The sequence below is a fragment of the Micropterus dolomieu genome, linkage group LG09 (genome assembly GCF_021292245.1).
Source record: "Micropterus dolomieu isolate WLL.071019.BEF.003 ecotype Adirondacks linkage group LG09, ASM2129224v1, whole genome shotgun sequence".
NCBI classification, from domain to species: domain Eukaryota; kingdom Metazoa; phylum Chordata; class Actinopteri; order Centrarchiformes; family Centrarchidae; genus Micropterus; species Micropterus dolomieu.
In genome coordinates, this window is record NC_060158.1 from 6,030,786 (window position 1) to 6,042,768 (window position 11,983).

Sequence of the window (11,983 nt, forward strand, 5' to 3'; positions counted from 1 at the left end):
GTATAAGACCAACAAACTAAACTGGTAGAAACTGCAGCCATCAGTCCTTATCAAGTCTTGTATGATGTTAGAGCTCCATCAGCTGACAGAAACAGCACTTCGCTCTGTGCTTTTTCTTTTAAATCACGTGATGAGCCTGTTAAGTTTCATTTATGTGTTTGTGTTTGACACAGATCTGGCACGAGTTGCATATTTTGGCAGGCCACGGTTATTATTGCTCCTGTCCCTGCCTTGACACTGAAGCTTCTAGACCTTCTTGTTGTTCCACATTTCTCTGGTGTCAAAGAAAATACTGTCTGCAGAAAAATAATCAAAAATGAACACCAGTAAAGTAACAGATACAGTGTATTTAATTGGGTTTATCTATAAAAGACTGCACAATATTAAACAAAATAAACCATTTGGTGAATATACTGAATAAAATGAGCTGTGCTTATTGTAAAAACGTGCATGTTTGTTTTAACAGAAACACATAAAACATGCTGACCAAGTTTTGCTATGATGATATGAAGCTCATGAACTTGATGAGTTAAATTTTAAGAAGGACAAGAATGGGAGAGTCATAAAAAAAGACATGGATAAAAACAAACCTTATGTGTGCTCTCATTGTTTCTGTTTCTCTTGTCCTCATCTGACCTTTATTCTCACTGGCTGGATTCTACTCCTGGAGGCCTGCAGCCTCACATGTTCACTTGCTTCTCACTAATCTCCCATTTCTGGATTAAAGGAGTCACGATGCACACAAAACAGTGGTGCATGGGCTCTGACCAACTGGTGTATAATAAATCTCACTTGCAGGACTTTCTTTTTTGCTGATTAACACAACGAGGAAGCAAAGAAAGGACACATAAAGGTCTTGGAACACGTCCAGACCAAGTTATTGCTTGTCATAGGGCGCCATCTACCTGTTGAGCTGGATAACTTCTCAACACAGTTTTAACTATGTCAAGCTGTATTTGTTTTCAGGTCCTGGTTTAAGGATTTGTCTTTTATTTTACAGTCAACTTTATTTTCAAGTATAACTTTACTTATGAGGTCACTAAACCTTGGTAATAAATTTGTTTGTGTATCTGTTATTTTGAAATAATGACCGGAACTTGACTTGACGCACTCGCCTATCTGAAAGTGAAAGTAAAATGAAACTGGAGTTGAAGGGGAAACCCATCGAGCCAAACTGATTTTAGTTCGTGAGATAGCAACGAAGAGCTTCACTGGACTGCAAACAGAAGACATCATGACTGACTTCTCTAACGTTACAATCTACAAACTGTCCCTGGTTGCAGTTTTCTGCTTCATCCAAGGTAACGTTGAGCTAATAGTATATCTGTCGATTGTCTTTTAAATAATTGACGATATTTCTGCTCTGCTGCGTCGTTGCTCTGGTGAAATACACGAAATAGGGGGTACAACGTTTATGCATGTAGTATCTGTAGCGTGTTTCCGGATGTAATAACGTTGACTTCAAACCAACTTCCGTGACAAAATCGCCACAGTTACTGTTAAAATGCATATCATTAACAGCATCAAATTTAGAGAATAAAGACATTTTGTTTATATCTGAGTCGTTACTAATCTAAATATAGCAGAACAGCTGTCCACTATAATTTAACAATGGAGGATCACTGTGCATAACGACATCGACTTTAACTTTAAACGTCAGGCTTTTAACATAGTAATGTGTTATTCTTCTTGAAAAATGTATGCCGAATTTAGCACAAGATCCAGTCACGTAATAAAACGGCTATAGTAAGTTTCTTGTCTTCATATACTTCTGACTTTAACACAGATTACGTTAAATTGTAGGATTTCTAAAGGGAGTTTGGTGTGAAGCATTCAGTGGAGTCATACACTAATACAAATAAGACAACTAAAGTCCATACAGCATAAAATACAGAGAGTAAAAACAAAAGGGAAAATCAGTCCCTTCAGTCAAAATCAGTCAAGTCATTTTTATTAGAAAAATGGAGACCGAATATTTTGTTTAAAGTCCAAACAGCAACATGAAAAAGCAGGAGATTAAACTGAAAGAAAGATCCTCTAGGGGTGGAAAGAGTCAACCACAATTTATTAGATTCCCCGAACAGATTCACTGTTTTATTTTCACTTTTAACTTTCAGGCTTTGACTCCTGCAAGGCCGGTAGCAAGTTACACTTACAAAATATATTTTATTCCTTTGACAGTTCTTCTGCAACATGTCTTCTTTAATGTGACTATAGTAGACTCATTCTCTAACAGGTTTTAAAGGATACCAGACACAGTTAGTAGCTCAATTATGGTGTGTTGGTAAATATTAGGGGAATGTTTGAGTGTTTCCACTGGAGAATACAAATTCCTGTGGACTATAATATCAGAATATAGTGTAATTGTGTTGTTATTCTCATGTTTCACATATTTATATTTATTGTCTAAAGCCTGCAGCAGCAGCTGTCCAGTGTTGGAGTGCTGGTTTGTGCAGGAGAAGGCGGGTCGAGGAGGAGGTTTAACTGCAGCAACAACCCAGGAGAAATCCCTGCTCCACATCAGAACGGATGCACACAGCCACAGTGCAGAGTCCCAACAGACTCCATCCGACATCAACCCTGACAGAGTCTACTTCATTACCGGTTAGTTCAAGATGACTCTGAACAGGATGTGTAACCGCATATTTATCTAGGTGTGTGAGTGTGTATTGTGCTGTCTGCTGTTCATCGTGTGTAGATAGAGTTAGTGTTGCAAATTACATTTCAAGGTTAAGCTTAATTGATGAGATGCAGTTGTTGCCTTCTTCAAGCTACACTCACAACATGTATAAATAGATATTCAAATTAGAATAGAATTAAACAATAAAATAGGCAAAACATTGTATAGTGCATAAAAACTGCACTAAAATAAAAAGGAAAACAAAATTATATTTACAAGGGAGATTTACAAATATGTATGTACATTTATGTATTGTGTGTGTATATATATTTATAGCCTACATATGCACATAAACACAGGACATTTCAATATTTGTAATATCAGTGTAATATCATTTTGTAATATACAGTATTCCTGTTTTTTTCTGAGAAGGGCTATCATTCTGTTTTTTAAAACTCTGTAAACCTACAGAGTAAAGGTCCCTTCAGTCAGACGCGAAGCTTCCCCTGTGCAAAGGAAATGGCGAGCATTGAATTATATACTCCACACAAATGCAGCGAGCATGTGTTCTCTAGCCTGAAAATTAGACTGAATAACCATTTTGTTTCACTTAATTATTTGAGGTGCTGAAAGAGACTTGAGCCGCGATTCAGATATCTAGATATTATCTTATCACTTCACAAAACTGCCATATTGCACATATTCTATTTATACTGTTCTCTTAAAATAACGGATGCTGTGTCAATTTAATATTTTTATATTTATATATTTTAAGTTTATTGTTATGCACCAACTCACCAAAGCAAGTTCCTTGTAGGTGTAAACCTACTTTCTTTGTGTAATATTGCATCAATAATATTCCAGACATAAACTTCAGTTTGTCAGCTACGGGTTCCATAATTGATTAGGTATTTATCAGAAACAAATATATTAAAAGAGGGAAAAAAGTATCGTGATTTAAATTTGCTTTTGAAGCAGGCGTAATATTTATCTCTACGTCGTCTCCCTTTTTAGATCAAGCTACCTTTCTCAAAGTGAGCATCTGTGATATGTTTATACAAAAACAGTGTGTGCATGTGACCGACTCCTCTTTCCTCAGACCCAGCTGGCACTCTCTGCCACCGCTCTCTGAACCCTCCCAAAGGCTCTGTCAAGAAGCCCCAGTGTGAGGTCAACCCCTTCCTGCCGCAGCCCTCCACTCTGAAATGGGTTGCTCCGCTCACAGACTCCGCCTTCAGCCCCAAATACCTGCAAGCTGATTGGTTTTCAACTGCCCTTCGTGGGCTCAACGAACAGATGACCATTTCCAATATCATGCGTGCTCCCACAGCGTCCAAAGAGCAGGACGGTAATGATGATTGTCACTGAGGGTGACCAACCACATGGCTGCATACATTTAGAGATTTAGTTTTATCCATGAATCTATAGTTAAGATGGACAGAAATTGAAAATGTTTCTGTTATCTCAGTCAGATGTGGTAGTTTGACCCTCTCCTCTTCTTCACTGTTTCCTCAGTGATTCTGAGTGTAACCAGTAAAACGGTCTCAGTGCAGTCCAGACTCGGGGAACCAGTGCTGCTGGACTGCGGCTTCTGGGCCGACCCCTCCTCGCCTCTATCCGGGTCGGGTTTTGCAGTAGAGTGGCGCTACCAGTTCAGAGGCGACGGACGACTGGTTCTGGCTTACGACGGCAAGACGGACCGCTTGGCTGATACACAAGAGGAAGGGGCCGCGCTGGACTTTGAGGCTTTGCACAAGAATGGAAATGCATCCCTGATCCTGCAGGAGGCGAAAGTGCGTCACTCTGGGATGTATATTTGCTCAGTGTATCTTCCGTACCTTGTATCTCAGGTGGCGGTGGAGCTTGAGATTGTAGGTGAGGAAAAAATATTGTACCTTTAGATGTGTAATAAAAGACAAACCTGTAATTTACTAAACCCTATATGCTTAAAGGTACATGTATATAGCGCATATTGTTCAGGATCTGCTGTCACACAACACTGAAACACAACACACTGCAAACAAATTATTCTGTTACAAAAATTAAGAGCACATTATTCTTATTATTGTTATTTTCAACTTTCTTCTTCTTTTTTGCTCCTCTACTCTTTTCCTCTTCTCCCCAGAACCTCCATCCCTCTCCATCTACCCCTCCCCTCTACCCCTCGCTGTTCCCGGCCAGACTTTGACCGTCCAGTGTGAGGCGTCCGGCTTTGCCCCCCTTTCCCTGGAACTGAGCTGGGAGTTTAAAGGCGCCGATGGGAAGTCCAGGCCTCTGGGCTCAAGCAGCGTAACGGGCCACAGGCAGGCCTGGGATGGAACCTATAGCCAGAGCTCCCGGCTGGAGATTGACACGACTAACCTGGACCTGGGCAGAGGAGGGGAGGTCACCTGTGTGGCTGTCCATCTTGGAGGCACACGACGGGCCAGCGTGACCCTCAATGTCATTGGTAATGTGGAAGAATGTTGTTTATTTAAGACATTTATCAAGCAAGAACTTTTTAGTCCATAATAGAGGACTTTTTGCGCTCTTGCCAAATTAATGAGAGAAATGGGAACACAGATATAACACTGTAAAACTGATATGAAATCATATATATGACTGTGATATGAGACCTTATTGTATTATTATTATGTATTGTTTTTAAATTATTTTTGGGATTTGGTGATTATGATAACATGTAGCCTGCAGACTGTATTTTACTAGTTTTAAAGGCTGCATTACAGTTAAGTGATGTTGTTTCTACCTGTCTATATCCAACTAAGAGATCATATCACTCACCCCTGGATCTGATTACATATGATACATAAAATACGTGTGTGAAAGCACCAGCAGTCACACAAATATCAATCCATCATCATGATTTTGACATATGCTGTAGTAGAGTGACTGGTTCTCATTGAGCTATATTATGGTCATTTTTATGCTATGGGGCAGTAAAAACATACTCATGTCAATGTCAAAGCTCATCCAGGTTAAATAAATAATCTTCTTGAATTATGTCTTTTGTCTTTTCAGGGTTCAGTGCTCCCTCCATTGAAGACTCAATGGCGATGGTTGGTGTAGCGCTAGTGCTCTACGGTCTTATCAAGTTCGCCTCTTGGACCTTCACCAGCTCAGGTAGCAAATAATCCAGAAACAATAACCAGAAAAACACCTTGCACACCATTTATTCACCCATTTAATCATTTCAAGCTGCAAGAAGGTTTGATACTATCTCACCATTTGGATATAATATGATGAAACATGCATACATTTAAATAAAGTTTAAAAATTTGTATGGGATGGGGATATTTCAATAAAATTTTTATTTATTTAGCACCTATTCAGAACAGCAGTTATCTCATTACACTTTTCATAGAGCAGGTCTAATCCATACTCTTTGTATTCCCACTCAAAACTATTTAAAGAAGATACAGTAAGATACTTACATTCAATTTCTGAATCTGACTTATTGTCTTTTATTTCACTGTACGTAGGCTCCAACGAGGCTGATAAACAGGACAAGGTAATGTTACTTTTTCAAATACTAATACATTATATGTATAGTATATTTCTGAATCTCTTTACGTTTACATTGGGTGTTTTGTCTCCTGTTAATAACAACTTTCCTCCTCTTCCACTTGTAGAAAGACAAATAAAGAAGAGCAAAGTCAACCGCTCTGGCAGTGTTATACTGAACCACCAAACCTGGGATGTCTTGGATCAGGTTTCAGGAGTGACTGTCCACCTGTTCAAGGAGACAGTTAATGTCTTTTTTTATTACTAGCATAGTGGTAAATCTGTTTAAACTTTTACCCTTGGAGTAATTTTTTTCACAGATTCAGAGAGAAGCTTGCTTGTGTCAGTTGTGTTGTCACTACCTTGCACAAATATTGGGGAATGCATTTAATGTTGTGCTATAGTGAGAAGTTTCTGATCACTCTTAATGTGTGTGATATTTCTTTAATCTTCCCCTTTAAAGCGATACAACTGTATTATCATATTGGCCTCCCACTGTTTACATACTGTATCTTGTCAAAGACACTGGAAAAGGGCCTGAAACTTTTGTTGAAATGATAATGTGTTGAAATATCTGCTTTAATTTGGACACGTTAATGCTTCCATATGATGCCCCGCTGTTTAAAACATTTATCTTTGAGGGATAGGAGGTGAGACCGTATGTGTGTGTTTAAGAGAAAGAACTAAAACATATTTTGTAAATTAACCAGGAGAGTAACATTAATATCAGACCAAACAGTCTCTCAAACTTAAACATATTTTTGTAAATACCTAGAATATAATGTATGTATATTGTGCCTTTTTTGTTATATGTGTGTTTTTGCATTGGTGCAACTACTTTTATCACCTGTTGATAGAAATTATGCAAAATTAAACTTACATAAAAATGTGAAGGAAATGGTACAAACACAGAAATTTAATAATCAAAATGGAAGTCTGCATTTTAAGTGAAATAAACACAAGTCTCCAAACATGCTGGTGTGCTGCATTGTTTAAAAATAACCTGAAACTGCTCACATGTTCTTGTATGATAGGATAATAGGGAAAAGGTGTCAGAGTTAAACAGAGTTTAATAGCTGTGATGTTTTTAATTTGATGCTGTTGAGTCAGCAGAGATGACTAGTTTCTAAATAAAACCCTTCATAATGACCAGACTGCAAAAGTCTGAGTGTAATAAAATACAAGACACATGTAAATATACTGGGATTGTCAAACCAAGTAAAAGGTAAGCTAGCATTATGACAAACACAAATGTGACTTCTGTCCTTTTCAGAATAAAACTCAAATGTTGCACACTTCTGTTTTGGAGTAGAATTAATACCCGTCTGAAAATATGTTAGGTCCTGAATAGACAGATATAAACAAAATCATTAAATATAATTTGGTAGTACAGCAATTTTGAGTTTGGGTTTCTACAGAATCCCTGAATGTTAGGGTGGGGTCGTGTTCAAGACTCTCAGCAGTGCAGCTTGCAGAGCCAGGCGCGTTCACGCTCACCAGGCGTCTTAAGGGCGCCGCTGTCCGAGGTTCTGACCTGTAGGCTACTTCTTCGTTTCTTCCTGCCTTTATTTTCACAATTGCTATTAACTGACTGATGGCATGGTAAACAGCTGTAAAGTATTCAAATGTAGCGTACACTTCAACTGATAGATTGTTGATTGTTTTTGGTGGGTTTTCTTTTAGGTGGCTAAAATAGCTGCTGACCCTGTCCTCAGCAGTATATTGCTAATCTTCCGTGCAAGTCTCTGCTTGTCCAAACTGAGGACATGCTGACTGCCATATAATTCAGCTACCAGACTGACTATGGAAAAATATCCCATACAGCCCCACTTCAATCCTTTAATCAGTTTATCCAAAACATCAAATGTTTTGCACCTTAAATATGAGGATTTGTTGTTTTTCTGTTTTACATCATTATAAATTGAATATTTTTGGGTTTTGTCCTGTTGTTCAGGCAAACAAACATGTTTCTTTAGTCTCTGATGGACATTGTTCACAATTTCCTCTCAATTTATAGACAGACATATTCCTCGATAATGTAAAGAATCCTTAGTTTCAGCCCTACAGTGAACTATTCACATGACCATGTTTGAGATGTGAAAAATGTTTTTGGAGGTCTGCATTCACACTGCAACTGCAAGCTTTTTCCTACAAATGCCTTTTTATTTCTTGTAAATGTTTCACAGTCACTTGGATCCAAATTGTCCCACAGGAATTAAAAAAAAATACTAGCAAACAACAAAGCACACACAGACATAAACACTAATCAGTTTGATTTGAATACTACAGCGGCTCAGAGTGTGAACATTGTGCACTTCTTCACATCAATCACAACTGCAAAGTGGTGTCTTCCCCTTTTCTTTCAAAAGTAAAAGCACTCAGTTATTTTTGAAAATGGTTCAATCCTTAATAATTAAAATGGTAAATTGATTTGGTGTGATGTCAAATATACACGAGCATCAGAAGCTGAGCTGTGAAACTGAAGATTTCTGGGCACCAAGAGGCAGAACGCTGGATGTTGAATTAATCCTAATACATTTATGGTCATTCGTGTTTGGAGTAAGTCTTTTTTAGTCTTAAATATCAGGTACTCAGCGTTCCTTGACCTGACCTTCTGGGCGTCTGCAGTGTGTGATCCTCCTCATGACGTTGGCTGACGTCTGAGAAAAATCCTGCCACTGCTGCTGTGAACATGTATCTGACTAAAATCTGGTCAGGAATTCAATTAATCAGAGCTTTGTCCTGATTAACAATTTTGCAATTACTGATATAAAATATGTTCAATTGTATGCAGGTTGTGCAACAACACAAAATTAAGAAACTTGTTAAATCTCACTTTTAAACACATTTAGTTTTGTGCTTTCTGAATAAAATAAGTTACAATTAAAGTGAGAAAACAATGAGGATCTCTCACACAGTCTTACAAAGGATGTGACAAAATCATTAAAACACCTGCTGATCAATTTACTTGGAGTATGTGCCTCACTGAGAGAAAAAAATACTGACAGTGTCGTCCCACCGACTTTCCAAATTCACATTTATCTCTGAGAGCGGATCTTGAAAGCTGACAAAAGATGGCAAAAGCAATGAGTGCAAATAAAAATATATAACACTGATTAAAAGAAATTAACACTGATAATGGTTTGATTTCATATCTAAGTTTCAAGGTTACAGGTCTGGTTTCCCCAAAACAATCTAAGTCGCAGTTTTCTAACATGTGACATTCTTTGACTTCACCCTTGTTTAAATGCTTTAACCCTTGAATAACATCCAAAGTTATTTGGATGTTATTCCAGGTTGTCTTGCTTACTCTGCACTGTATCATCATATGATCAGGAAGAAGCACATCATTTTTTCAATAAATGTAAAATACTGTTTCTCATGAAGGTAATGTCACATCAATATGGAAACATTTAGAAGCTAGGTTGTGAGTGTAAATGCAATATTACATTTTAAATCAGGGATTTAAACATTTAGCACATTTGATCAATGTGGAATTAACTTTAAAGTCTGAAGCCACCACAATTACTTTGAATATTCCAGAGTAACTGATTTTACTTTGCAGGAAACAGTAAATAGTCTTATTACGTCGTAACGTCTTGTTACGTGATGAAAGTGAAGTTTAAATGCTTCTGATTTGTGCATTTGCTACAAGACAAGTGTAATGAAATGATTTTAGGAAGCTACTCTTAGTTAAACCGGCCTACGTGGTGTCAAAATAAACTGTAAAACATGGCACATTAATTTGGTCACGTGATTTTGTTTCCTGTTTCTCGTCCCCTTCTCTGCTTACATTCAACTTTTATTCTTCTTGCCATGGATTCTATCCCTCCATTAACCAATTCAGACCCTCATGCTTCTCTAACCAGCCTTCCTCATCCGTTCTGTTACATTCCTTCATTTCATATCACTTATTTTTACTTTTTTTGAGACTTTTTTGTTGTTGATTTTTCACTTCTTCTCTTTTTTCAGCTCATGTTATGTTTTTAGGCATCCTCTTCCACTTCTTCCTCAAACTCCCCCTCTTCCTCGGCCGTGGCGTCCTGGTACTGCTGGTACTCGGACACCAGGTCGTTCATGTTGCTCTCTGCCTCCGTGAACTCCATCTCGTCCATGCCCTCGCCGGTGTACCAGTGGAGGAAGGCCTTGCGGCGGAACATGGCGGTGAACTGCTCAGAGATGCGTTTGAACAGCTCCTGGATGGCTGTGCTGTTGCCGATGAAGGTGACAGCCATCTTGAGGCCACGTGGCGGGATGTCACACACGGCTGTCTTGACGTTGTTGGGGATCCACTCCACAAAGTAGCTGCTGTTCTTGTTCTGGACATTCAGCATCTGCTCATCCACCTCCTTCATGGACATGCGGCCACGGAACACGGCAGCCACCGTCAGGTAGCGTCCGTGGCGAGGGTCGCAAGCCGCCATCATGTTTTTGGCGTCAAACACCTGCTGGGTGAGCTCGGGCACGGTCAGGGCGCGGTACTGCTGACTCCCCCTGCTGGTCAGAGGAGCAAAGCCGGGCATGAAGAAGTGCAGACGAGGGAAGGGAACCATGTTGACAGCTAGTTTCCTCAGATCAGCGTTGAGCTGGCCGGGGAAACGCAGGCAGGTGGTCACGCCGCTCATGGTGGCTGAAACCAGGTGGTTGAGGTCGCCGTAGGTGGGTGTTGTGAGTTTGAGAGTGCGGAAGCAAATGTCATAAAGGGCTTCATTGTCAATGCAGTAGGTCTCATCTGTGTTTTCTACCAGCTGGTGGACTGACAGCGTGGCATTGTATGGCTCGACCACCGTGTCTGATACCTGAAGAGACAAAGGACGCCAATAGATTACTTAAACTACAACTGACAACTATTTTACTTATTCATAGATTAAGTGAAACTGCATGCGTCTCTGGAAACGACCAGTAGAATCAGGGTCACCACTGTGGAGTTTCTGGGATTAAAAAGGCCGGTATCCTGTCTTTTGGCCGGAGCTCTGTGCGAGTGTTTATTCACACACATATCAACAATAAACTTCTTAGGCGGCCAAGAATACACTGTGAACAGTGTGATAATAACTACACAATACATGTTTATCTCCCTTTACCAAACAAGATGGATTTAGCCCACTGCAGAATGAAGTTTTATGACTTTCTGAATTGTGCTGCAAGCTCTTCCCACACTGGCACGATGCTACACTGTATTCCCACTTCATTACTACTAGATCTTTTTCACAGATGTTTGCTTTTGTTGGACTTACAAATAAACAATATGTAGGTCAACAAAACTTTACTTAGTGTCAAATTAGCATATATTTTAATATTAAATCAATTTTGATAGCAAGAACAGACCAGATTCATCCCTCATATTCAACTGGAATTAACTATTTATTCTTTATTCAGATGGCAAATTATCTCAGACGAGGCATCAAAAATGGGAAATAAATGTAGGATAATGTCTAATAAGCACAAACAAATTCAATATTTGATGTGTTACCTTAGGAGAGGGCACCACACTGAAGGTATTCATGATGCGGTCAGGGTACTCCTCCCTGATCTTGCTGATGAGCAGGGTGCCCATGCCGGAGCCGGTGCCTCCTCCCAGAGAGTGCGTGAGCTGGAAACCCTGCAGACACTCACAGCTTTCAGCCTCTTTTCTCACCACATCCAGCACCGAATCCACCAGCTCGGCCCCCTCTGTGTAGTGACCTTTGGCCCAGTTGTTTCCTGCTCCGCTTTGTCCTGGGGAATAAAAAAAAAGAGAAGCTAGCGTCACTTCTTTCCTGCCAGCCACCCAGCAACCATCTTAAAACTTTAAAACTTGAATCAGAGTTTAAAAAAAAACATTTTGATTATAATTTGAGATAAAAATAAAGACAACTAAAC

At 39.3% G+C, this 11,983-nt stretch overlaps 2 protein-coding genes across 3 annotated transcripts in view; one reads left to right on the top strand and one right to left on the bottom strand.

Annotated features, from left to right (window-relative positions):
* The first annotated feature begins 1,069 nt into the window (after positions 1-1,069).
* Positions 1,070-7,094, top strand: LOC123977072 (tapasin-like). Its single transcript, XM_046059552.1, has 8 exons — positions 1,070-1,301; positions 2,413-2,604; positions 3,720-3,968; positions 4,136-4,495; positions 4,746-5,069; positions 5,639-5,740; positions 6,100-6,128; positions 6,250-7,094. Exons 1-8 carry the CDS (start codon positions 1,235-1,237, stop codon positions 6,259-6,261), a joined length of 1,335 nt encoding a protein of 444 aa, XP_045915508.1. The 5' UTR covers positions 1,070-1,234; the 3' UTR covers positions 6,262-7,094.
* Positions 7,095-8,263: 1,169 nt separating this feature from the next.
* Positions 8,264-11,983, bottom strand: part of LOC123977070 (tubulin beta chain-like) — a 10,347-nt gene continuing 6,627 nt past the window's right edge. The window contains exons 4-5 of one of the 2 annotated variants that reach the window (XM_046059551.1): positions 11,595-11,839; positions 8,264-10,920 (exon numbers count right to left, since the gene is read on the bottom strand). In XM_046059551.1, the coding sequence (XP_045915507.1) occupies positions 10,108-10,920; positions 11,595-11,839 (1,058 nt within the window). In that variant the 3' untranslated portion in view covers positions 8,264-10,107. The remainder of the gene's footprint in view (positions 10,921-11,594; positions 11,840-11,983) is intronic. The other variant, XM_046059550.1, reaches the window with a different exon arrangement.

What these genes read in the sequence shown, in the direction of transcription:
- LOC123977072 (XM_046059552.1), top strand. Translation starts at nt 1,235, where the DNA reads ATGACTGACTTCTCTAACGTTACAATCTACAAACTGTCCCTGGTTGCA. An exon ending in GGTGGAGCTTGAGATTGTAG is followed by an intron (nt 4,496 to 4,745) that starts GTGAGGAAAAAA and finishes TCTTCTCCCCAG; the next exon opens with AACCTCCATCCCTCTCCATC. An exon ending in CGTGACCCTCAATGTCATTG is followed by an intron (nt 5,070 to 5,638) that starts GTAATGTGGAAG and finishes TTGTCTTTTCAG; the next exon opens with GGTTCAGTGCTCCCTCCATT.